A 24,408-nucleotide genomic window follows, 5' to 3' on the forward strand; every position below is an offset into this window, starting at 1 on the left:
AGTGGTACACTTACATACATGAAGGCAAAACATTTAATACACAAAATAATGAATAAATTAAAGAAAATGATGAATCAGATTTTTGAAGATTACTGAATTGACATTTTCCAGTTGAGAAAATGGGCAGAAGAAAATAAAGAAAGGGAGTGTATAGACCCTAAGGGACCTATGGCCCATGATCTGGTATATTCCTATTAAGAGGGTACAAAGGGGGCCAGAGAGAATACTTGGAGAAAGAATGGCTGAAAACTGTTTAGATTTAGGGTTGTGAACCAGTGTTTTTAAAAGGTCTGAAACAAGACGCATGAGAGGCAAACTGCTTTAAAAAAAAAAAAAAAGAAAAGAAAATGTAGAAAAACGTTTTGGATTTGTGGAGGCAGGGATCCATTTGTTAGATGATTCTCAATATTAGAAATTTAACCTAGGGCCTTCCACGTGCCTGAGAAGTGTTGTCCTGCAGCGCTAGTCACAGCCCAAATAGACAGAGATCATGAAACCAGCAAGAGAGCGAGCCCAACCCAAAACCAGGTGATTCCAGTAGGTATTTCCTTAGGAAGGTGGGCCAGGAAGGTGGGAAGTAACCGAGTCCTACCAGCACAATGGTGTTTGATTTTGTTTCTGGGTGAAGGGGGATGAGTCATGTGTTCTGTGTGTACGTGTGCATCTTCATTAGATACTCTCCATCTTTTTTTAATTAAAAAATATTTTTATTTGATGAGGTAAATGTCTTGGCATTTAAGAACACACCGCTCTTTGTCCTATTGCTGTGCATGACCAAAGCAACACAGGGAGGAAAGGGTTTATTTGGGTTACTCTTTCTTCCACATTCATTCATCGTCAAAGGAAGTCAGGCAAAGGAAAAGAACCTGGGCTGAGGCGCAGGCCATGGAGGGTGCTGCTTACTGGCTTGCTCATCACCGCCTGCTCAGCCTGCTTTCCTACTGAACTCAAGACCACCAGTCTAGGAATGGCAGCACCCACAGTGACCTGGGTGCTCCTTCATAGATCATTAATTAAGAAAATGCCCTAAAGTTGATTCTTTTTTTTTTTTTTTTTTTTTTTTTTTTTTTTTTTTTTTTTTTTTTCTGGAGCTGGGGACCGAACCCAGGGCCTTGCGCTTGCTAGGCAAGCGCTCTACCACTGAGCCAAATCCCCAACCCCGTAGAGTTGACTCTTATAAAGACATTTTCTCAGTTAAGGTTCCGTCCTCTCTGATAACCCTAGTTTGTGACAAGTTGCCATAGAATTACCCAATATTCTTTCAGAGGAACCAGGTCACTTTCTAGCACCTACATGGTGTCTCACTCCATTACTCAAGTTTATAGGGTTCACTTTTTTTTTAAAACTTCATGGGCACCAGGCATGCACATGGTACACACACATAAGCAGAACACTCATATATATAGATTAAATAAGCCTTTTTTTTTTAATTATGTGCTAGGCATGGCAGGTACATCTTTAATCCCAGCTTTAAGAGGCAGAGGCTGATGGATTTTTGTGATTTAGAGCCCAGCCTACATACAAAATTCAAGGCCAACCAGAACTATACAATTGAGACCCTGTCTCTGATTTTTTGAGACAGGGTTTCTCTGTGTAGCTCTAGGGCTGTACTAACTAGAACTTGCTCTGTAGACTAGGTTGACCTAGACCTCAGAGTTTCACCTGTCTCTGCCTCCCAAGTACTGAGATTTAAAAATGGCCTGTGAGACCCTGTCTCTTAAAGGAAAGAAAAGTGTGTGCAGACACAGGGCTTATGAAGGACAGAGGACAACTTTCAGTAATCAGTTCTCTCCCTCCACCATCCGGGTCCCAGAGACTCAGGTCCTCTATAAGTCACCTTACCAGCACTTGACCCTATTTTTTGAGGCATGGTTTTCACTGAACCTAGAACTTAACTAGTTCTGCACGATTAGTTGACCCACAAACCCCGGGGAGCTTCCTGTCTCCAGCTTTCTGAACTGACAGACATGCACAGCTGTACTTGGCTTTTTTGTGGGTACTGGGAATCTCAATTCAAGTCCTCATGCAAGCACTTTACCAACTAAACTATTTCCTCCAACCCTACCCTATTTCTTTTTTTCTTTCCTTTTTTAAGAATTATTTATAATACCAGCACTCCAGGAAAAGAGGCAGGTCTCTATAAACTTGAAACCCGCCTTGTCTACATAGGGAGTTACAGACCAGCCAGGACTGCAGAGTACGTTTTTTGCGGGGGAAGAGTAGGAGGGAGAGAGTAGGGAGAAGGAAACCCCCAAGATTACTTCCCATTGTCTTTGGGTAGTAAAGCACAAGCAGTGGCAGACCCACGGGATGTCAGCTGGCTGCCTAGAGGATGTCCTTGAGCCTTCCTGTTGAGCATGAGGTCAACAGACAGAGACAGCCTCCACTTAGGCTTCCCTTCCTGCCCTGCTTCTGGAAGCACTTCCTGTGAGACTTTCCTGCCGGGTTCACAATCTTCTTGCCAAAGCCCTGTAACAAAAAGCAACCATGGTCCCTCTCAGCCCCTCCCATGGTCTCTCACTCAGCCCCTCCCATGGTCTCTCTCAGCCCCTCCCATGGTCTCTCTCTCAGCCCCTCCCATGGTCTCTCTCTCAGCCCCTCCCATGGTCTCTCACTCAGCCCCTCCCATGGTCTCTCTCAGCCCCTCCCATGGTCCCTCTCTCAGCCCCTCCCATGGTCTCTCTCTCAGCGCCTCCCATGGTCACTCAGCCCCTCCCATCAGGCCGCTCAGTCTCATAGGGGCGGCCTTTACACAGGCCCGTCCTGGCCTTTTTTGGGTGGCGATGATGGTGGTGGTGGTAAAGGTTTTTTAAAACAGGGTTTCTCTGTGTAGCCCTGGCTATCCTACAATTCAGCCTATAGACCAGGCTGGCCTTGTACTCAAAGATCTGCCTGCTCCTGCCTCCCAAGTGCTTGGACTTGATGTGCGCCACCACCACCCAGCAGCACCTTGAGTCTTAACAAGCAACATTAAGAAGTGTGTCCACGGGTTGGGGATTTAGCTCAGTGGTAGAGCGCTTGCCTAGGAAGCGCAAGGCCCTGGGTTCGGTCCCCAGCTCCGAAAAAAAGAACAAAAAAAAAAAAAAAAAAAAGAAGTGTGTCCACAGTTGTTCAGTATCCAGACTCACTGTGCTACTCTCAGCTGGCAGGAGAAATGAAGTCATTTTAAGTCTAGTCTCCTAGACACACTCAATCCTAGTACAGGAGGCAGACACAGATAGATCTCTGTGATTTCGAGGTCAGCCTAGTCTAATGGTGAGTTCTAGGCCAGCCTAGGCTTTGTGACACCTTGATTCAAAAGATTAATTAGTTAAACTTGGTCTCCTATTCAAGACTTAGAAATCATTTGTTCTTCTGTTATTTGAACTGGGTGTAAATTCTTTCCAAGCTAAAGTTCTGGGTTTCTTCCTTTCAGATCACTACAGATTGGACCTCAATAAGTAGCAGCCAGTGTTGTATTGCATTTTACTGTTCTTAGGTACATAGTCTGGGTGACAAACTGCCACAGTGTGTGAATAGCTGAAGCGCCCGCAGTGGAAGCACTTGCTGCATAGACTCACCTTTAGGTGGAAGCAGATCCTGCTGGACCCCCTCTCTGGTTCACCTTGTAGCTGGCCACCCTCTATTTCAATAGCAACTCTGTTTTGACCCCTCCTCCCTTCCCTCTGCCTTCAGTGTAACAGAGAAAGGTGAAGGGTATTGGTTTGTAGTTGGGAACAGCAATCCAAAATACCAACACACGAAGAAGTATCCTGGCAAAAGTAGTGTGCCCTCCTTATCAGTTCAGATGCTTCTAGAAGCAGTCTCACTGTTGGGAAACTGACTATAGGAGTGTGAGCTTGGGGAAGTAGGCTGACCATAGGATTGCCCACTCCCAGACCAAGTATTCAGAGATTGGAGTATATAGGCTTGGACTCCCAGTTCTTAAATCACTAACTTTGAACAAATTACATTTGGTTAGGAGGGAGCCGAGTTTCTTCACCCTGTTGTTTTTCTGATCAATAACGTGCCACACATTATATCAATCAAATGGCTTTATATCTTACCTGAATTCCAAAACTACCGTTAGAATATTATGCTCTCAATCTAAAAGTGAGGAAACTGAGTCTCCTGGCAGTTGGGTAATACAGTTCGTAAACTTGGAGCCAGTTCTCAGACTCAAACATGGGCCCTTCCTTTCCACTGTCTGAATGTCACAAAAGACTCAATCCATCCTTACATATGGGAAATAGTACATCTTAATGGCCATAGTAATTTTATTGCCCTCACGTTCCCTGCCAACTCCGATTGTTTTTTTCTTTTTCTCAGTGAAGAAAAAATGACTGCTGCTCGAATTAGAAAATGCCACAAGTGTGGGACTGGCCTCATCAAATCTGAAGGCTGCAACCGCATGTCTTGCCGCTGTGGTGCCCAGATGTGCTACCTCTGTCGAGTTTCTATCAATGGCTATGACCACTTCTGCCAGCATCCTCGCTCTCCAGGAGCCCCTTGCCAGGAATGTTCCAGGTGCTCCCTCTGGACCGACCCCACTGTGAGTAGATGCATATCGTCAGTCCATTTCATATATGAGAAAAGAGCTGTACATTCCTGTAATAAAAAATACTTTGTATTTACGTGGCAGCTCAGGCTCATGGAAACATACAAGAAATAATCACAGGGAAAACTGAGAATGTCATCAAAAAATACTAGCCATAAAGTACACTGAGTGTGCTGGGCATGCCCTGTAGCCATTCTCAGGAGGCTGAGGTGGGAGAATCACTGAGCAAGAGAGGGTGACCTCATCTCAAAAAAAGCCTTGTGGACAAATTGCTTCAGTCCCCTAGAGGACAAACTTTTCCTCTGCCATCTGAAGTGTTGGCAGAACAAGGGAGAGCATTAGAGACAAGGAAAGAAAAGTTAAATAAGCATGTTCCAAGTCTAGGATGCAGCGTACTGTAGAAGTGCAAGGGCAGGTTAATATCAGCAGCCTTCTCCATCCTGCTGCAGTTAGAGGTTTACACACTAAAGGGACTCAAGACCTTCATTCTTGATTTAAACTTTGAAAGACACTGGCATTACAGCATATGCCTAGCATGCAAGAGACCAGGCATTAAATCTCCAAAACCACAAAAGAAAAATAAAAAAGCCAGGGGGCAGAAGTAGCACACACCTTTAATCTCAGCACTTGAAAGCAGAGGCAGGTGGCTCTCTAAGTTCAAAACCAGCCTGGTCTACAGAGCAAGTTCCAGGACAGCAGCAACAGCACTAGGGGCCAGAGAACTGGCTTGGCAGTTAGCACATGCTGCCTTTGCAGAGGACCTGCTCAGTTCCCAGCACCCACACGGTTGTTTATAGCCATCCTTGGCTCCACTTAGGAGTCTACTGCATCCTTCTTACTCTGTGGGCATCAGGAACATATACAGTTTACAGATAGAAATGCAGGCAAAACAATCATACACACAAAATTGTTTTTAAAACTTTTTAAAATGCCAGGCATGCGAATCCCTGTGCTCTGGGAGGTAGAGCAAGCGGATCTCTGAATTCAAGGCCAGTCTGATCTACAAAGGAAGGTCCAGGACAGCCAGGGTGGCTATAAAGAGAAACCCTGTCTTGGGGGGAATTTAATAGTGTTGGTGAGCACCCATCCTCTCACCACTGAAGAAGTAAAAGGAAATCAGAAGTTCAAGGTCATCTTCAGCTATGTGCAGGTTCCAGGCCCTTTTAGGCTCTGTGAGACCAACCGCATATGACAGGGAGCCTGGAGAGGTGGCACTGCAGCAGATCACTGGCTGCTCTTCAGAGGGCTTGTACATGCCCAGCACCTATTTGTCGGCTCACTGCCTAGAGGCTTCTATACCATCTCTGGCCTTGGAGGACACTCCACCCTGTAGTACATAAACGCACGTGCAGGCAAAACAACCAGGCACATAAAATAAGCAAATCTTTTTAAAAATAAAATAAAATGACTCTGTCTCTAAAGAAAAAAGAAAGAAAAACCAGTCAGCTGTGGCAGTTCACACATATAATCCTAGCACTTAGGAGGCTGAGGTAAGAGGATCGTCTGGGCTGCGTAAGAGTCTATCCCAAAACAACAAAGCAAAACATGTTATATTACTGAAGTAACGACACATTTATTCACCAGCTTGGTTTTTGGGGCTGGATCTCATGTAACATAGGCTAGCCTCCACCTCTCAAGTGCTAGGATTGTAGATGTGAGCCATTTCTTCATTCTCTCTTCATCATCATTATTATTATTAATTATTATTATTATTATTATTACCATCATCATCATCATTATTGTTATCATATTGTTTTTGAGTGTTTGCCTGCACATATGTACCACTTTGTGCTTGTTGTCTGTTGCCAAGGCTAGAAGAACGTTAGATCTCTTGCAGCTGGAATGACACATGCTTGTGAGCCGTCATGTCAGTACTAGGGGCTGAATCCCAGTCGTGTACCAGAGTAGCAGGAGCTCTCAACCTGAGGCATCTCTGCAGGCCCCATTTGTTCATTTTTAACTAGGAAACGTTGGCAGAGCCGATCTGTTGAGCAGAAGTGCCCTACTATAGTGTGAGACAGTGCAGTGCTCCATGGTTTTAGTAGCCACAGTCTAGTCACTATGAGCCAGGGCTGTAGCAAAAGCTCCAGGGGCTTAGAGGAGGTGCAAGGCCTTCAGATTCAGCCTTCGGGCCCAGAGGAGGCAGGAGTGGCATCATCCAGTGCCTCCCAGGTACTGGACTGAGTGCCACTGGGGCACCGCATAGTGTGATAGGCACATTGTTTACTCTTAGGGTGAGGGTGGGAGGTTTGTCCCTGGTATGGAATGCTTGTCCAGTCAGAAGCACCTCTAGAAAACCAAGGGGTGACTGGAAAGTCCAGAAGATCCTACGTAGGGTCAGACTGAATAAAAAACACAGAACCAACTTCCCAGGCTGTCCACTGACCTTCACACATGGCCTGGGCACACATAGCACACACATACAAATAAGTGAATAGATATTTTTTTATGAAAATGTAAATTATCTTTGGCAGATTCTACATACAAGATAAATGAAAAACTCAAAGAAAGCCAGTGAGATAGCGTACTGCACAGAATTCAGTCCTTAGAACCTACCAAAAGGTGGAGGGAGAAAACTGCCCTGCTTACACACTTATCACACACAAAAAATAATTACAACCTAAAAATAGGGGAAATTATTACAGCTTATGCAACTCACCAAAATGTTCTTATGTAGAGTAAAATGACTTAGTCTATCGACAAATATTAAAAATTATCAGCTGGGCAATTGGTAGCTCACACCTTTATTTAATTCCAGCACTTGGGAAGCAGAGTCAGGTGGATCTCTGTGAGTCGGAAGCCATCCTGGTCTACACAGTGACCCTGCCTCAGGGTAGAGAAAAAAGGAATTGTTGACTTAGGACTGGAAAAAGCACTGGCATCTCCTCTGGAGGTCCCAGGGTCTGTTCAGCAACCACACGATGGCTTAACAGCCATCCTTAACCCCCACCGCCCACATGTGATGCCTGTGTATACATGTAGTCAAACAGCCATGTGCATACATAAATGATAGATGTTCTTTTCTTAAATTGTCAACTTTGGAGCTGGATGGCTCAGCAGTTGAGAACAGTTGATGGTGCTGTTGTAGATCAGGTCTGGTTGGTCACAGCCATCTGTAACTCCAGTTCCAGGGAATCTAGCTTCCTCCTTTGGACTCCATAGGCACCGGGAACGAGTGTCCTGCACAGACATACATACAGACCACACATATACATAAATAAGAGTATAGGTAATCAATAGCGAGTCTAAAAGTAGTGTGAGATGGTCTGGTGAGATGGCTTGGTAGATAAAGGAGCTTGCCGCTGGGCCTGGTAACCCGAGTTTGATCTCAGGAAAAAGAAAACCAGCTCCATCAAGCTGTCCTCTGGCTTCCACGTTTGTCATACACACAGTAAAAAATAGCAGTGATAACAATAATAAAATAAACATAACCAAGGCTGGTTGTGACTTTAGCTACTCTCAGCTAATGTCCCCTGGCATTTGGAGAGACAAATGTTCTGCTAGTGAGTTAAGTCTCTCTGCTTCCACTGGGAAAGATAGGTAGGAAAGTGAAGAGAATTATAGGAAGCAGAAAAACTTGTGCAAACCTGCCGGCTTTCTCCTAGCCACAGCCTGTTGGTTATGACAGTGTTGCCTCTAATCGTCTAGTGTATGTAGATGGCACAGTGCCTGTCAAAGGTGGTTAAAGGGTTGGAAGGTGGGTGGCATCACGCACATTGAACTAACATAACCTTCGTGAGGACAGCAGTGTAGAGAGGAATTGTTGTTGAGATGGTTTCTCGCTGCACTGCCTGTGTGGCCTAGACCTTAACTTAAATTCAGCTTGCTTAAGCTTCCCAACCAACTGGGATTGCAGCCACATGCATGTTCGTTCCCAGCAGACGGGAAATTTGAATTTCCACTAATATGCTCAGCAGTTCAGAAAGGTCTGCAGAATTGCTATGTACTGCTTTTTTAACGATTGTACGTTTAGAACCACATTTTTTTTTTTTTTTTTTGGTTCTTTTTTTCGGAGCTGGGGACCGAACCCAGGGCCTTGCGCTTCCTAGGTAAGCGCTCTACCACTGAGCTAAATCCCCAGCCCCAGAACCACATTTTTTTAAATGCCCCAATACAAGATGTCATATTTTATGTATGCTCAGATTAGAATAATATCCCCCAAAATGCAATGTGTATGTCAGTTTTCTCCAAATATGGAAACTAATGTGAAAGAATGATCTGTAGCTGGGACCGCAGACCAATTACCACAAGGCCAGCTGGCAACCAGGACTGAGGATTGCTGAGCCAGCATGGCATGGTAGAGGTGTGGCCTATTTCAGGGCGCTTTCAACTTGGCTTGTTGCTGATCTCCTCAGGCTGCTTAGAGTTGCCATAGCTTCCAGCTCCCAGAGCTGAAAATCTGTGCCTTAGTATGGACTTCTGGTTTTAAAAATTGGCATTTACTAAGGTATCTTGAAAACTCTGAGTCAGCATCCTATCACCTAAAGCAAAGGGCCTTTTCTGTCTCTGGCGTGAAAATGTACAGCATACATACCACAAGAAGCAGCCAGGTCACGATTGGCCACTCTGTTGGCCATGGGTAGGGTGGTCTTAAAGGCTGGTTTGAATCTATGTTAAAAAATTCTCAGGCTGGAGAGATGGCTCAGTGGTAAGAGCACTGACTGCTCTTCCAGAGGTCCTGAGTTCAAATCCCAGCAACCACATGGTGGCTCACAACCATCTGTAATGGGTCTGATGCCTTCTTCTGGTGTGTAGAAGACAGTGACAGTGTAGTCATATAATAAATATATCAGAGCCACCACAATGGGAAAGCAGTCATGCTCTGGGGTCTGGGCGTGCCTATGTCAGTAATGCTTTGTCAGAAGCAGGTCATTGTGGCTCATTGTACCAGTGTTGAGCTGAGGGACTGCCTCAGGAATTACCTGCCCATGCACCTCACAACCCATGAGACCTCAAGCAGTGAGGTGTCTCCAGGGTGGTCTGTGGAACAAAGCAAGAGATTTTGAGTGTAGAAAGTCTAATTTTCCCAAATTGCTAGTTGTGGGGAGGCAGCCTACAAGGTGCAGGAGAGAATGAGTATGCCTCAGGAACCTAGGTCCTTTGATACGGGCCTGGTCATTCCCCTGCCCCTGCCATTGCCTGTCTCGCTTACATCTGTACAGGTTCGGGATGAAATGGAGTCTTTCTAGACCCCTACTTATCTCTAGGAACAGGACAGTGGCCATTACCACACAAGGAGTTTAGCATCCTGGGCTGAGCTCGTTCCCTCCCCCCTGCCTCCTTCCCCCACATGAAATTCTGTTTTGCACTCTGTCTGTCTGCCATCGCAGGTACCTGCCCCTGTTTTCTTGTTGAATTGCCATCTTGTTGCGTGAGGAAGGTTCTGTAACTCGAAAAGAAGGTCAGGCAAATAGCAGTCCCTCTGATTTCCTCTGGACTAAGGTGGAGATTTTGTTCCACTTGTCCCATTCCCATCAAACCAGGGATCAGCCTGGTTTCCTTGATTCTCACCAGGAGACGGATTGAATTCCAACCCAGCATCTGCTGAGTCCTCTGAGAACACAAAGCCATTCAGACTCGCCAGAGACAAAGCTTGCACTGTCCTGCTCCCGACCTCTGCTTCATTAACCAGCAGGCCAGGAAGAAGCTCGAATTGTCAGCAGGGAATTGTTCCTGCACAGCTTGGGGTGAAGAGAAGTTTGAGCCCTTAATGACTAGTGGTGGCTTGGGAGCCTGAATGGACTCTGTGCTAAGGGCTCAGATGGTGAATAAGAGCTTTCTCTGTTTGCTACCACATGTACCTTGCAGTGAGTGTGCCAGAAACAAGGCATGAAGCATGCTGCCTTCTTTAGGAAGAAGAGAAAACAGGCGCAAGGGACCTAACTCAGTGGTACAGCGCTTTCGTAGCCTGTTGTGCAAGGTCCCGTGTTCAAGCCCCAATGCTGCCCAAAAGGTGGGGAGGAGCAGGTACTGCTCTGCAGTGGAGAATTGTGCAGGGGCAGAACTGAAACCCAGAGTTGAATTGAATTCTGCTTGTCTGCACGTGGCTGGGAACAGGGCAGCCAAGACCAAGAAGCTGGATTTGAGTAGAGCTGTGTTCACAAGAGCATCCACTTGGCAGGCTGCATGCTAGAGGCGTAGTGGGATTGACAGCGTGCTCTTTAAATACCAAAGTAGCTCAGTGATTGCCTAGCATTTGAGAGGCCACCCACCCCACCCCACCCCACCCCAAAAAAGCCAAAGAAAATAAACAAGAATTATTAAAGGCTTGACATGGTACTGCATATCTTTAATCCCAGCTCTCAGAGGGCAGAGATGGGCAGATCTCTCTGAGTTGAGGCTGGCCAGGAATAAGACCGTTTCTAAAAAAGAAAAAGAAACAATTTTTGTTCATGTTTTTATTATTATTATTATTATTATTATTATTATTATTATTATTATTATTATATTTGCAATGAAAATCGATTTTAAGAGTCAGGCCTGATGGTCCATTCATACCTGTGTGATCTCAGCACTGGGGAGACAAGAGAGGAGGATCACCATGCGTTAGAGGCTGACCTGAGCTACAGTGAGACACTCTGCCTCAGAAAGACCCCAAAATCACAAAGTCAGAGTTTCTCTTGGTTTGGGTTTAGGAGTTTGTTCTGTGGTGGTGATGCTTTATGGTGCTGGAGATAGAATCCACGGCCCAAGACTGCCAAGCTAGTTAGTGCTTTACCTCTAAGCTGCATCCTGAGCAATTCTTGGCTTCTAGTTTGGGTTTTTTTTTTTTTTTGTGTGTGTGTGTGTGTGTGTGTGTGTGTGTGTGTGTGTGTGTGTGGTTTTTTTTGGGGGGGGGGTTCTTTTTTTCGGAGCTGGGGACCGAACCCAGGGCCTTGCGCTTCCTAGGCAAGCGCTCTACCACTGAGTTAAATCCCCAACCCCGGGGTTTTGTTTTTTGAAACAGGATCTCATTTGACATTCCAACTGCCTGGTCTCCCCAAATGCTGGGATGACAGGCGTGAGCCACCACACCAGGCTTCTTTGAAATATGTGTCTGGAGCCTATTCTCGGGCTTCCCTGCCAGCTCCTGGGGAGAGCCACAGCACCTGCCTTAGTGCCGTGCTGCGTGTGCTCAAGTGATGCGCTAGGGCACCTGCCTGGCCCCAGGTTCACAAGAAGCCTGTTAGTTAGTGAAGTCAGCTTCTACACCTGCCCCAGGCCAGCTGTCCCTAGGTCCTGCCTTCTCCCCTCAGTGCCTGCAGCATCTTGGAGACTGGTTCTGGTGGTCCTTCAGAAAGAGGACAAGGGGCTGCAGGAGTGGATTCAAGAGGATTGAAAAGAAAAAGGTAGAAACCTAGCAAGGAAAGCTCTCTCGTGCTTACACCTGGAAAAACGTAATGCTTCACCTCACCAACCAGCACCACTGTCCTGGTCAGACGGTCTGTACTGGACTCACAGGAAGGTTACAAGAATGTCATGAGCATACTAGGAACTAAACCCCAGTCCTCTACAAAAACTAAGCACTGTCTCTCTAGCACCTCATCTTTTTCCCTTAACTTCTACAAAAATAAAAAGGAGGGCTTAGAATGTAGATCAGAGTACTGACCTAGCACGCATAAAACCCTCAACTCTGTTCTCTTCAGAACTGAGCATGATGGTACTCCTATCTACCGTCAGTCACAGGATTCAAATGGAGACAAAAAGATGAGACAACCAAGGTCAGCCTCAGCTACATAGTGAGTTCAAGGGCGGCCGAACAGAGTCTTTATTCTGTTACCCTGGCTGTCAAACTCAGAAATTCACCTGTCTCTGCTTCCTAATTGCTGGGATTAAAGCAGCAGCCCCGCTTTATTAAGCTGTTTCGATATTCTTATTATCTTACACCAGACTGCACACAGGTCCTAGGCTCACAGAGTCCTTCCCCCTTCCTTTTCTTTGGCCTAGAGTCGGATATTCTGATGGGAAGCAGGTACAATAACTACCCATCAGTCAGAGCGTAGAAAACCTCCCTCCTGAGCCTGCTAGTGGTGGCCCACGCCTTTAATCCCAGCATCAGGAGGCAGAGGCACGTGAATTACTGAGGTCCTGACAGCCTGACTAGTCTGTAGACTGAGTTCCAGGATAGTCAGGGCTCTACAGAAGACTGTCTGGAAAAATCAACACAAACCAGCAACGTTCCCCCTTCCTGTAAAATGTAAGAGAAGAGATTCTCACAGTAATGCACAGACCTACTCTCTCCTCAGAGCCTCACCGTGTTCCTGTATGTCCTCCTCTATAGCATTGAAATCTCTTACCAAGTTAGCAGTTAGTCTTCATGTCCCTCATGAACCCTTTCAAAACCGTCTAGCAGTGTGTTGTGGCACATGTCTTAATCCAGGCACTTGGGATGCAGAGGCAGATGACCCTTTCTGAGTTTAAGGCCAGCCTTGTCTATATAGCAGGTTCTGGGACAGCTGGGGCTAGTTAATAAGGAGACCCCGTCTCAAAAAAAAAAATTTGTAGTCACCATCCCTGAGAGCTGGCCCTGACTTTCATCTCTGCTCACTGATTTCAGCCCCGTTGTCTGTAGAACTGTTAAGAGGAGCATAGGGAAAGTGGGCGTCATCATTGAAGTCTTTAGAAAACTTCCCTCACAGAACAGTGCTTTTGGAATGTTAAGTGGGACTTCAGATTAGGAAAACTGTCCAGAATCCTGGGTTTGGTAAAGCCAAAGCAAAAGCCCGGGTCTTCTGCCCATTCGACTTCTTCCACAAATAGATGGCCAAGATGTACCCACGGGGCTCAGTCCTGTGAACCAAGTAGACCTTAAAGTAGAGTGGGGGGCTCACTGGACACCTCAGCTGAGCAAACTGTGATGGAGGAGAGGCCCTGCAGCCCCACCTCCTTGATGGAACAACTAAGTTACTCAGCAGACCCTGCCTTGAGTCAAAGCTTCGCACATTCCACACCGCCTCAGGTCCTTGAGGAGGAGGCGCCCCAGTCAGAGGCGTTTGGATGCTTGGCTTCCGTGACTAAGAAGATGGCTGCTGAAGCTAGAGGCTGGTCTGGAGCTGTGTAATCTCTGTTCCTCTCCAGCACATTTCTATTTCCCTCTGCACAGCATGTGCCTCCCTAGCTGGGCTTTCCCCTCCACCCTACCCCCCCAATTTCCTGTTGTAGGGAGACAGCTGGGGTGGGGGTTAGGGGCTGCTGTTCTCATGCAGTCCCACGACTGAGCTGGGAATAATTTGAAACTAAATCTCTAGCCCTTGGAAGCCTTTCACGAAATCCTTGCAAGTTTATTAACAACAGCTGTGGCCACACATGACCAGAATCATGGGGGGAAGGGGCTGGGTCGGGCAGCAGCAGGCTTGCCTGTCATCTTTCTAGAGGGGAAAGAAAGCTAAGTCAAGTCACGTGAGCCTGGCCAGCAAGCAAGTAATGAAAAATCAGACTGGGGTTGGGGTTCGGGTTTGTGGGGGCTTGGAAGGGAAGGTCTTAGCAAGAACAGCGCTGTGCCAGATACTCATGCAAGCATCTTAAACCCACAAGCTCTGCCTGAGGGGAGCTGTTGGGAGCTGACCTGCAGGCATTCTGCAGTTTCTCTTCTGTAGTTCCTTTGTGTAGACCCCGCTGTGTGGACAGCTGTGGTGCTTGTGGTTGAGGTATAAGCAGATGTCTTTGCATTTCCGCTCTTAATGAAAACTACTCTGGTGATTTCTACCTCACTTCCTGTGAACTTCTAGAACAGCTGGGCCCTGCTTTCTCCCTCAGACTCTGGACCTAACTCCCAACCCACCCACCAGCCTTGTAGCCTTGCAGTAAAACAAGCCTTTCCTGATGCCTTCTATGTCCTGCTGAGCTCAAAGAATTCAAGGATGGGAAATAAAGCCTCTCCCACCCTCCTTCTCTCTATTGAAAGCACCCTTCCAGGGATCTGCTGGACGTGAGGTGCCACATTTCACTTTCATCCTTTGTCCTTGACCCAGCTGTTGGAGTGCCCTGGCCCACCCTGGGGTGCTTCCCATACTTCCTCCCCATTTTCACCAAATTCAGGTGATCTAAGGGTTTCCTAAGACAGCTGTAGGGGTCCAAAGGGCACTTCAGGATTCACTTCCATCACAGCCTGGTATGTCCTCATCCTCTTTCCTTTAACACTGGCCAGACTCCACCCACTTCCCTCTCAGCTGTCCCTGCTCTTCAGAAAAGAACAGAGACACTTCTTCAGGCCTGGGATCTATCTGTGAGTCTAGGCCACCTGCCCTTCCTTTAGTGCCCTCTGACTGACCCTGCCAGTCTCTGTGTGAGAATAGGAATCATGGTGCAAAGTCAAGCCAGAAAGAGGGCGGGGGAGGAAGGGTGTTAGAAATATACCAGTATGTTGTTAGCAGTTATTTACTTCTGGTAAGTTTTTTGGGTTTTTTTTTTTCTTTTTTCTTTTTTTTTTTTTCCCAGAAGAGGGCATCGAATCTCATTGCAGATGGTTGTGAGCCACCATGTTATTGCTGGGAATTGAACTCAGGACCTCTGGAAGAGCTGAACCATCTCTCCAGCCTGGTTTGTTGGGTTTTATTTGTATTTCAGAGCTGGAGATTAAACCCAGGGCCTTGCTCATTCTGTGCAACATTCTGTCATCGAGCTAGACTTTCCACCATCAGCAGTTGTGTAAACAAGACCTACTAGACTGCAAGACCTACTAGACTATCTTCAGCTTGGGGCTACAGACCCAGGCTTTGGGGTCTAGTTCTAACTCCTTCCCTCACTCATTCAGGGACTCTGATGGCTGCTGGTGATTGTCAACTTAGCACACCTGGGGAGAGGGAGGGAGGCACCCGCAATTGTGGAACTGCCTCCAGCAGGTGACCTGTGGATTTATGCTTTAATGGTGAATATATACTCTTTCTTTTTTTCTTTTATTGTTTATTTATTTACTTATTTATTTTGATACAAGGACTCACTGTGACTTTAGCTGGCCTGTAACTCATTCCGTATACCATACTGACCTCAAAATCCTAGAGAGCCACTGCCTCTCAGTGTGAGATTAAACCATGTACCTCTGCACCCAACAAATACACATAATACTCTTTTAAAGGTTTTGTGAAAGAGGGCTTCACTATGGAACCTGAAACCTGCTGGGTAGAGCAGGCTGGCCTCGAGCTCAGAGCTCTGCCTCTGCCTCTACCTCTGTCTCCAGACTGATAAGATTAAATGGTGTGTGCTGCCATAGCCTGGCTTTCTCTCTCTCTCTGTCTCTCTTAGATTTATCTTTGTGTTTGACTGTTTTTGGAGTGCACATGTTTGTGTGTGGCGTGTGGCGTGTGCTTGCTGTCCCACAGTCAGGAGAGAGTAAATTCCCTGGAACCAGAGTTACAGGTGGTTGTGAGCTGCCATTTGGATGCCTCTTTGATGGCAGCCAGTGCTTTTAAACCACTGAGCCATCTCTCCCTTTATTACTTTTCAATGTGTGTGTGCTTGTGTACATGTGTGTTCAGGGGCCCTCAGAGGTATCAAGAGTTGGTGGGTCTGGATTACCAGTGGCTATGAGCCCCTCAGAGGTCACTGTGAGCCAAGCTGAGTTAGAGAAGCTTGTGCCCCGGTGTATACTGACTCCTTGGCTGACCCTCTCTGTCCAATAACCCAACCAACCATGAGTAAGGATATTTGGGAGCAGGAAAAACGGCATCTTCTCAGAGCAAGGCAGAGCCTAGATGAAGTAGACCTCTCACTTGTAAACTGGTTTGTGTGGCCAAGTGCTCAAGGTAGTAAGGTGGGACTGCCTACATAGAACCTCGTGTGCTTTCCCAAACTTTCCATAGACTTGGTGAGATCAGTGTGCTGGAGGTGATTCTTCAGTCGAGGGTCCTTCTTCCCAGGTGACACAAGTTGACAACCAGAATTAGCCACCACAGAGCCCTTCGCTGCTTTGGTACAACAATTTTCTGAAAGAATAGGCTGGGAGTGGGATTAGGGCTAGACTCCTGGATCTGGAGTCCCAAAATTGTGTATCTTTAGCCATATCCACTACTTAGCCCTGTGGCTATGGCCAAGCAGACTCCAGCTTCCTGTAAGTGGCTCAGCCAAAAGAACTTTGGTACTGGCCTGTGATCCTGTTCCTTCCCAACCTGTCATCCTCTTTCCTCCCATTGTTCCATTTCCAGCAGCCCCACAGCAAGCCCTTTCCCAGCTCCCTTACTCAGGTAGCCTAGACTGTCTCCCTGGGCCCTCCTTCGCTCCATCTGTTTTCAGACTAAAGGGCAGGCATCAACCCTAAACCTAGCCCTTCCTCCTTTTTGGAACAGTACAGGTTTTTCTTCAGTTGTGATAAAGTGGATATTAGATAAAAATTGTATGCCTACCCACCTGCCTTAGCCTAAGGAAGTTAGACTGAAAGGAAACTGCTGGGTAGGGACCTTCCACCCAGAAAAGTGGGAAGTGACCAGAATATACACACACTGGCTGAACGGAGACTTTTTTTCTCTTTTTAAAAAAAAAAATCCTTTTAAAGTTGTTAACACAGCAAAAGCCGTCGGATGCAACCGTTTGTTTGCTCAGAGGTTTTTCATTGTTTTTGCCTAGGCTGTCCTGGAACTCACAGACCTTCCTCCATAGGAGTGGGAAATTACAGACCTATGCCCCATGCCTTGCTCATAGTTGAGGTCTGAACTGTTTGACTCGTGATTCCTCCTCAGTCATGCCCGAGCCCCATCGTTCTGGTAACAGAGACTGATGTAAGGGGCCAAGGTCATCTCCAGACTCCCAGACTGATTCAGAGCAAATGGTCCTGAGGAATGTGGCACCTCAGGGAGTGAGGAAACGAAGGAGGGAATGGGAGGAAAGGCTGGGTGACCCTTGCTAGTGCTGTGCAGAGGAGGGGAGAAAGCCCCTACAATCGTGTTAGTCCATTCTTGCGGACTGTCCACAGGAAGCCTGAAAGGGATGGGAGGCAGACAGCAACATTCCGTGTCTTCATACTGCCATAAGCAGCCTAGGACCTTCTGTCTCAAAGGAAAAGTCCATGTCCCTTATGATCCAGCCATCCTCTGTGGTAGACACAAGGTTCTATCTAGGCAGTTCTGCCTCAGAGCTTAAACAGCTGGCCAGGAGAATCATGGTTTCCAAGTCAGAGGTGCAGTGTTTAGGCTTGGCCTTGTTCTGAACAGTTGCTATTTTTTTCTACCAAATATTTTCCACCCATATTGGTTAGATTCATGGATCTGGAAAGCCATCTATATCACTCTTCTAATTAAAACAGGACTCTGAGGAGCCAAGATGGACATCCAGTCTTCTCTGCTCTGAAATGTCATAGCAGAGAGTCCATGGTGAAGAGCCAGCTGTAACACTGCTTCTTCCTGTCCTCACCTTTCCTGTACCCTTCAGGACATGCATGTTGCACACGAACTGGTTCACAAGCTAAGGGGAGGAAGGAAGTTACCCTGACCTGCTCTGTAGACCTTAAGGACACAGCGACATTTGCCATTCCTTAACTGAATGTTCTTCCCAAGCCACTGCACCCAATAGAGTAGCAGTTCACTTTCTCTGGGGTCTCAACTCTGTGCTCTGAGGAAGTCAGAATGAATGGGGGGTGTATTTTGAAATTTTTTTTTAAATAGGTGTCATGTGACCAAGATTAGTCTCAGATTTACTATGTAGCTGCAGATGACTCCCAACTCTGAGTATCCTACCTCCTCGTCCAGAGTGCTGGGGTTACAGGTGCACTCCATCACACCAGACTTTAATGTGTGGTTTCTAAGTACTGTCTTGCGCCAGGAGAAGTCTTAGCTGTCTCCCTAGGAAATACCAGTGACACCACAGTTAGCTGGACAGGGATGAAGTCTGGTGACAGCACTAACATTTACTTAAGAAATGGTCAGTGGGGCAACCTCTTGCTTAAATTGAAGAAGCCACACAGAGGCTTGTGTGGTAGCACACACTTAGAATCCCACACTCGGGAGGTTGAGATGGGTGTAAGGCACTGGCTCCTCTTGCAGAGGACCTGGGTTTCATTCCCAGCGTTCACACAGCAGCTCATAGCCATCTGTAACTCTAGTTCCAGGGGACCCTATGCCCCTTCTGACCTCTTTAGGTACCAAACACAAATATGATACACAGAAACTTATACAGGCAAAAACACTCGGGCATACAAAGTAAGAATATCTGTAAAAGCATAACACAGTGGCTCACACCTTTAATCCTAGCACTCAGGAAGCACAGACCAGTCAGTGCTACACATAGCAAGTTCCAGAATAACCAGGGAAACAGAGAGACCCTGTCTCAAATAAATTAACTTTTCAAACACCATGTCCCAGTCCATACCCTTTTTGTGCCTCTAAAGTCTGTGTTCCTACTTTCCAAGTGAGATCTTACCTTGTGCTGAGTTCTTTACAGGCACTGCCCTAGCCAATCCCTGCACCAGTCTCTTTATGACTTTGAGTATGGTTTCTCAGTGTGGTCCTGGCTGTTCAGGAACTCTCTCTACCTGCCTCTGCCTCTCTAGCAGAGAGTCCACAGTACTCCTCCCAGACAGTGGACATGGGCAAGCATGATCTCAGTGTCAGGTGTAACTGCATCTGTGGGCACAGTGAGGTAAGCAGTTAGACTTCCCTATGTCGAGGAAAGCTTAATTTGGATCATTTCAACCAAATCTGTCACTTGGCAGCTGAAGCCTGGAGAATGTGAGTGTTCACTGGCGTTACACAAGTTGCTACAGAGCCATCTCCAGCAGCCCTCTACTGAAGTCCTTCATCAGTCAAGGGAATGTGCTGCATAGTGACACACTCCATCTGGGTGGCTTTCTGTCTTGTGGTGGTTCAGAGGTGGGCCTAACAGCGTACTGTGTCACAGCAGCATATGGTACACATCTGTCTAATGAAATTCCTGACCTGAGGGACATGATAGCCTTGTAGTAAGATCACTGATTACTTCTCCAACAAGAAGTCCGGGGCTGGGGTCTTTGTCATTCATAGGCCGCATTGCAGCCTCCTATTCATCCCAGAACTTTCTTGGGTATCACAGGTGAGCGTTAGAATACTAGTGGCACTTACACTCAGGTGGCTGAGGCAGGAGAATTACAAATACCAAGCCAGCATGAACTCCACAGTAAGACCCTCTCTTGAGAAAAGAGGCCAGCAAGATTATGCAGGTAGTAAAGGACCAACGTCTGCCAGTTGACCTCTGACTCCACACAAGTGTCACTACATACATACATAGATATGCACATACGAACACACACCACATATTAAATGATCAAATAAATTAAATTTTAAGTTAAAAAAGGGAGGAACCCAACATCGTCAAAGGTAGGCTGGGTGACTTGGTCTGGAGAATCAAGTGTTTCTAAGAGCCCCTTACATGACTGAAACTTGCCCTCATCATTTTGGTTTTTTGAGACAAGGTCTCATGTAGCCCAAGATGGCCTTGAACTTGATAAATAACCAAGGATGACTTTAAACTGATCTTGCCTCCACCTCCCAAGTGTTGGGTTTGCAGACAAGCACCACCACACTCAGCATTGGTTAGTATCTGACTGGGTAGCCAGGCGAGCCCTCCCGCCTCTGCTTCCTAAGTGCTGGATCAGAGGCGTGCACCAAATCTGGCTATTCATAAGCAGCCCTCAGGACGGATTCCACGTGCTCTCGGTCAGTTCAGTTGATGTGTCAAGGTCTGCTGTGTTGCTTCTGATGGATGTCCACCATCTCGGTGGGGTTTCTTTTGTGTTTGTTTTGTTTTGTTTTTCTTTTTTTCTGGAGCTGGGGACCGAACCCAGGGCCTTGTGCTTGCTAGGCAAGCGCTCTACCGCTGAGCTAAATCCCCAACCCCTTTGTTTTGTCTTTATGTATATGAGTGCACTGTAGCTCATCTTCAGACTATGTTGCTTCAGATACCACCAGAGAGGTAGGGCAGCAGATCCCATTACAGATGGTTGTGAGCCACCATGTGGTCATTGGGAACTGAACTCAGGACCTCTGGAAGGACATCTGTAATGGGATCAGATGCCCTCTTCTGGTGTGTGTGAAGACATGGACAGTGCGTGTACTCATAGACATAAAAGAAATAATTCTTTAAAAAAAAAAAAAAGGTAGGGTCTCACTTTGTAGCCTTCACTAGAACTCATTCTGGAGACCAGGCTGGTCACAAACCTCACAGAGATCCTCGTGCCTCTGCCTCCCAATGGCAGAGATTAAAGAAGACATTGCACTGTCACACCCAGTGCCAACTGAAGAGTCTTTGTCTCACTGTGAACTAGAGATGCACTCCGCCGGCCATTCAGGAATCAGATGAAGCAAGCAGGGACATGGCTCGGACGCGAGTCCAGCTCTCCTCTAAACAGGGAGGACAGGCAGTCCAGCTCTCCTCTAAACAGGGAGGACAGGCACACCACGTCACTGGTAATTTCTCTGTATGCAAAATGCCTCTCTCCGTCCCGCAGAGGCCAGACCTCTGCTGCAGGGATACCACTGGACACCACGGGCAGTTTCCAATCAGTGGGGCCTCCCTGTATTGTGAGAGGTGGGTCCAAAAGCCTCCTGTGCCCAGAGCTGCAGCGTGGAGATGAGGAACGCCTGAGGCTTTTAGCCAGTCTGTGTCGTCTGCCCTGCTTCCATGACTCTGAGGGCCCAGACACAGGCCTTTCCAGCACAGCCCTCCTCAGTAGAAGGCTGGGCAGCTGACGAAGGAAGGAAGAGGGGCAAGAGCTGGGGAAGGGCTGTGCTGATGTGTTGCCCTCAGCCCGTGGCCTCTTCCCGGTGCTGCAGATTTGCCCTGATGTTGCTTTTGTTCTAGGAAGATGATGAGAAGCTGATTGAGGAGATCCAAAAGGAGGCTGAGGAGGAGCAGAAAAGAAAGAATGGAGGTAAGTGTTCTTCCCAGCATAGATGAGGCTTGGGAGGCTTGGGAAGCCATGGTTCAGTGGGCATCCCTCACGATGAAACACTCCCAAGTGTGTGTGTGTGAGCTCTGGAGGCAAATAGAAGCCTGACTAAGAGACTGGCTCGCACTGGACTGACACTAAGGGGTGGCAGCGAGCCCCAGGGGCTCTGAAGGGAGGGGACGTTGTACATGGACGGTGTGAGGCCAGGTAAACTGCCGCATGCTCTGTAGGTGGAGAGTGACCCCTGGGAAGTGTGGATTTACCCTTTGGATCTTGCTCTGGTGGACAGTGGTGTCTCTTGTCTTGAATTTAATCATTATCCAGCCTACTCTAAGAACCATTACTTTTGGGCACAAAGGAGTCTTAAGGTCAGTGGCCCTCCCAGGCTGCACTGCCCCTAAAGGCTCCCGAGCCCTGGCAGAGTCAGAAGTGGCATGCAGAGCCCTAGTCACAGGGGCGAATCTGCTGCTGTTGGTTTGGTCTGTTTGCCTCACTGAATCCCAACTCCCTTTCAGAGAACACTTTCAAACGCATCGGGCCCCCACTGGAGAAGCCGGCTGAGAAAGTGCAGCGTGTGGAAGCCCTGCCACGGCCTGTCCCACAGAACCTGCACCCTCAGATGCCACCCTATGCCTTTGTCCACCCACCCTTCCCCCTGCCACCTGTGCGGCCCGTGTTCAACAACTTCCCCATCAACATGGGTCCTGTGCCCGCACCCTATGTACCCCCTCTGCCCAACGTGCGTGTCAACTTCGACTTTGGCCACGTGCATGTGCCCCTGGAGCACAACCTGCCCATGCACTTTGGCCCCCAACCACGGCATCGCTTCTGACACCCAAAGCCCTGTCCAGCTGTGCTGAGTCTGCAGGAGGACCCAGTCTCATCCTCTGAGTAGGGATGAAGTCCTCGACTCCCTATGGGGTGTGGGCTCGTGTCCTCCTGCTCTTCCCGTTGCGAGGTCCACTGCTCCTTCGGGTCTGATGCGCCTTGGGTGCTGACTGTCGCTGCACCAGTAATAGGGCAGCTCCCCGGGTCTGCCATCTATCTTAGCAGCCAGTCCAGGGGCCTTGGCCGAGAAGCAGGCCCTTTAAGCATTTGCCATACTTCCTCCCCAGCAGACCACTGAAAGCCCAAGGGAAAATGGCCTACCCTCCCCAGGCCAGGGCTCTCTCCTTGTTGCCCAAGGCCCACTCAGGTCCAAGGGCCGCCAAGAATCTTCTGTGGCGCAAGTTTTGTTCTGTTGTTACCTAGAGGTTGCTCCTATTCACATAGTTTGAGCTGAAGTTTTTTGTGTGTCCCCATCCGTGGAAAGTCAGGTTGAAGGTATTTCCCCAGGGCTGGCAACTGCTGAGAACCAGTAGTCCTGACACTTGACATCAAACAGAAGGACCCTTTTAGGGCCCTTTATTCCTGGGCTGCCCCTTTTCTGGGAGAGACCTCACTTGTCACCAACCTGGGATGAGCAGCATCTCTCCTAAGGTTTTTAGGGGCTTCCCTAGCAGTGCAGATGACCTCATGGAGCTGCTGCAGCTATCACAGCAACCCTCCTGCCCGCTCAGCTGTCCCTCACTAGTTAGCAGTGGATGCAGACAGGAGAGGTCTAGCTCCAAGATGAGGACAGCTGGCTTCCCTAGAGTCAGATGAAAATCGGCCTGCACAGTCTTTGCCATGTTCCCACTACCTGTGTCCCCTCCTGTCCAGACCAGATCTTTATACTCTCCTCCAGTGTGTGTTGACCAGGGCTGATAGCAAGTGTCTCACTCAGTTGTACTGGCTGTCCTTGTCGTGGAGTGTCCCATGTTCAGAGTGTACAGACTTAGAAGAGAGAAGATGTCCCTGGGAAAAGGAAAGACTCCCTGAGGTGCCCACTGTCACTGGAGTGTGGGTAGGGCACACAGGGCAACTCAGGAGCCCTGCCATGGGTCACCTGAACTGTGATGCTAGTCTGAATGACAGTGCCTTGGAAAGATGGGCCACATGCTGCATGACAGGATCCTCCAAGTACCTTAACAATTAGTGTACTCGTGTTCTCTGCACTTCTCCAGAAGCCCTGCAGGGGGCAGTACTCCGAGCACTGCCCCTCCAAGGCCTCATGAGCCGCTGGACTGGGCACCCAGTTCTGGGCGCCTCAGTACCCTATCACATTGTTCCACCAAGAGGCCAGATGGAAAAACTGGCAGTTTCTGGGGTAGCTGGAAGAGCAGGCCAGGCAGGTGCCATCCAGACCCTGGCACTCCATTTGGAGAGGTGAGGCCAGAGACGTATCCTTCAAAATATTGTCAGTCTGTGACAGGGAGACTGCTACTGCCTGTCTCCATCAAGGAGTGACCCTCCCATGTTGCCAGCAGGGCTAGGGAGTGAGGGGTGGGCCAGCAAGGATCCCCAAGGCAGCTGCCACCTTAACCCCTAGGACCCAGACTGCTTCCTGGTTTAAGAAACTGCCTAGCCACTCCCAGTGTATTTGCCTTAAAACTGGAGAGAATCTAGTATTTGCACTTAGCAAAAGATTTCAAAGTTAAGAGAAAAGTGCATGATCTCACTTTGTACAAAAGAAAAAAAGGAAAAAAAATGAAGTAGATGGTTAAACGTTTTTCTTTACCTTTTGGTAGTAAAAATAGAGAAAACAAGTCTGTTTAAACTACTGTGTAAAAAGACTGTATCATATGTAACTTGAATTTTGTGTAAATAAATGTTTGTGAACGCTTCTCTTGGCTCTGTTTGTCCCCACTCAAATCACAGGTCCCCAGGAATTCTTGGGTGCAAACAAGCGCCATGTTCTACTCACTCCAAGGAAGGACATAGGACTCCTAATGGCCCTAGCATAGGCCAGGAAGAAAAGACCCCCTTTACCTGCCAGAGGAGAAATGTGATGCCTTGGCTAGTGAGTATCAGCTAGAACACACTAAGCAGTTGTCGTAGCAGAGAGCCTTGAAGAAAACACAGGCGGTCCCTGGAGGACCCCACCTCCCCAAGTGCTCCCAGTGTGCATTAGAGAATAGCCGTCATCCGGGGCTAGCCTCATCCAGCTGACTGCCAAAAAAAC

General features: G+C 47.8%; 1 protein-coding gene across 6 annotated transcripts in view; it reads left to right on the forward strand.

Moving 5' to 3' along the window:
- Rnf216 (ring finger protein 216) overlaps positions 1–24,070 on the forward strand; it is a 123,300-nt gene extending 99,230 nt beyond the window's left edge. For 5 of the 6 annotated variants that reach the window (NM_001437315.1, NM_001437317.1, NM_001107122.2 and 2 more), the window contains 3 exon segments: positions 4,309–4,531; positions 21,278–21,347; positions 21,881–24,069. In NM_001437315.1, coding sequence (NP_001424244.1) covers positions 4,309–4,531; positions 21,278–21,347; positions 21,881–22,197 — 610 coding nt within the window. In that variant the 3' untranslated portion in view covers positions 22,198–24,069. 6 annotated transcript variants of the gene reach the window in all.
- Positions 24,071–24,408: the final 338 nt, after the last annotated feature.

Source organism: Rattus norvegicus, chromosome 12 (assembly GCF_021556685.1).
Source record: "Rattus norvegicus strain SHRSP/BbbUtx chromosome 12, alternate assembly SHRSP_T2T, whole genome shotgun sequence".
In the NCBI taxonomy this organism is placed as follows: domain Eukaryota; kingdom Metazoa; phylum Chordata; class Mammalia; order Rodentia; family Muridae; genus Rattus; species Rattus norvegicus.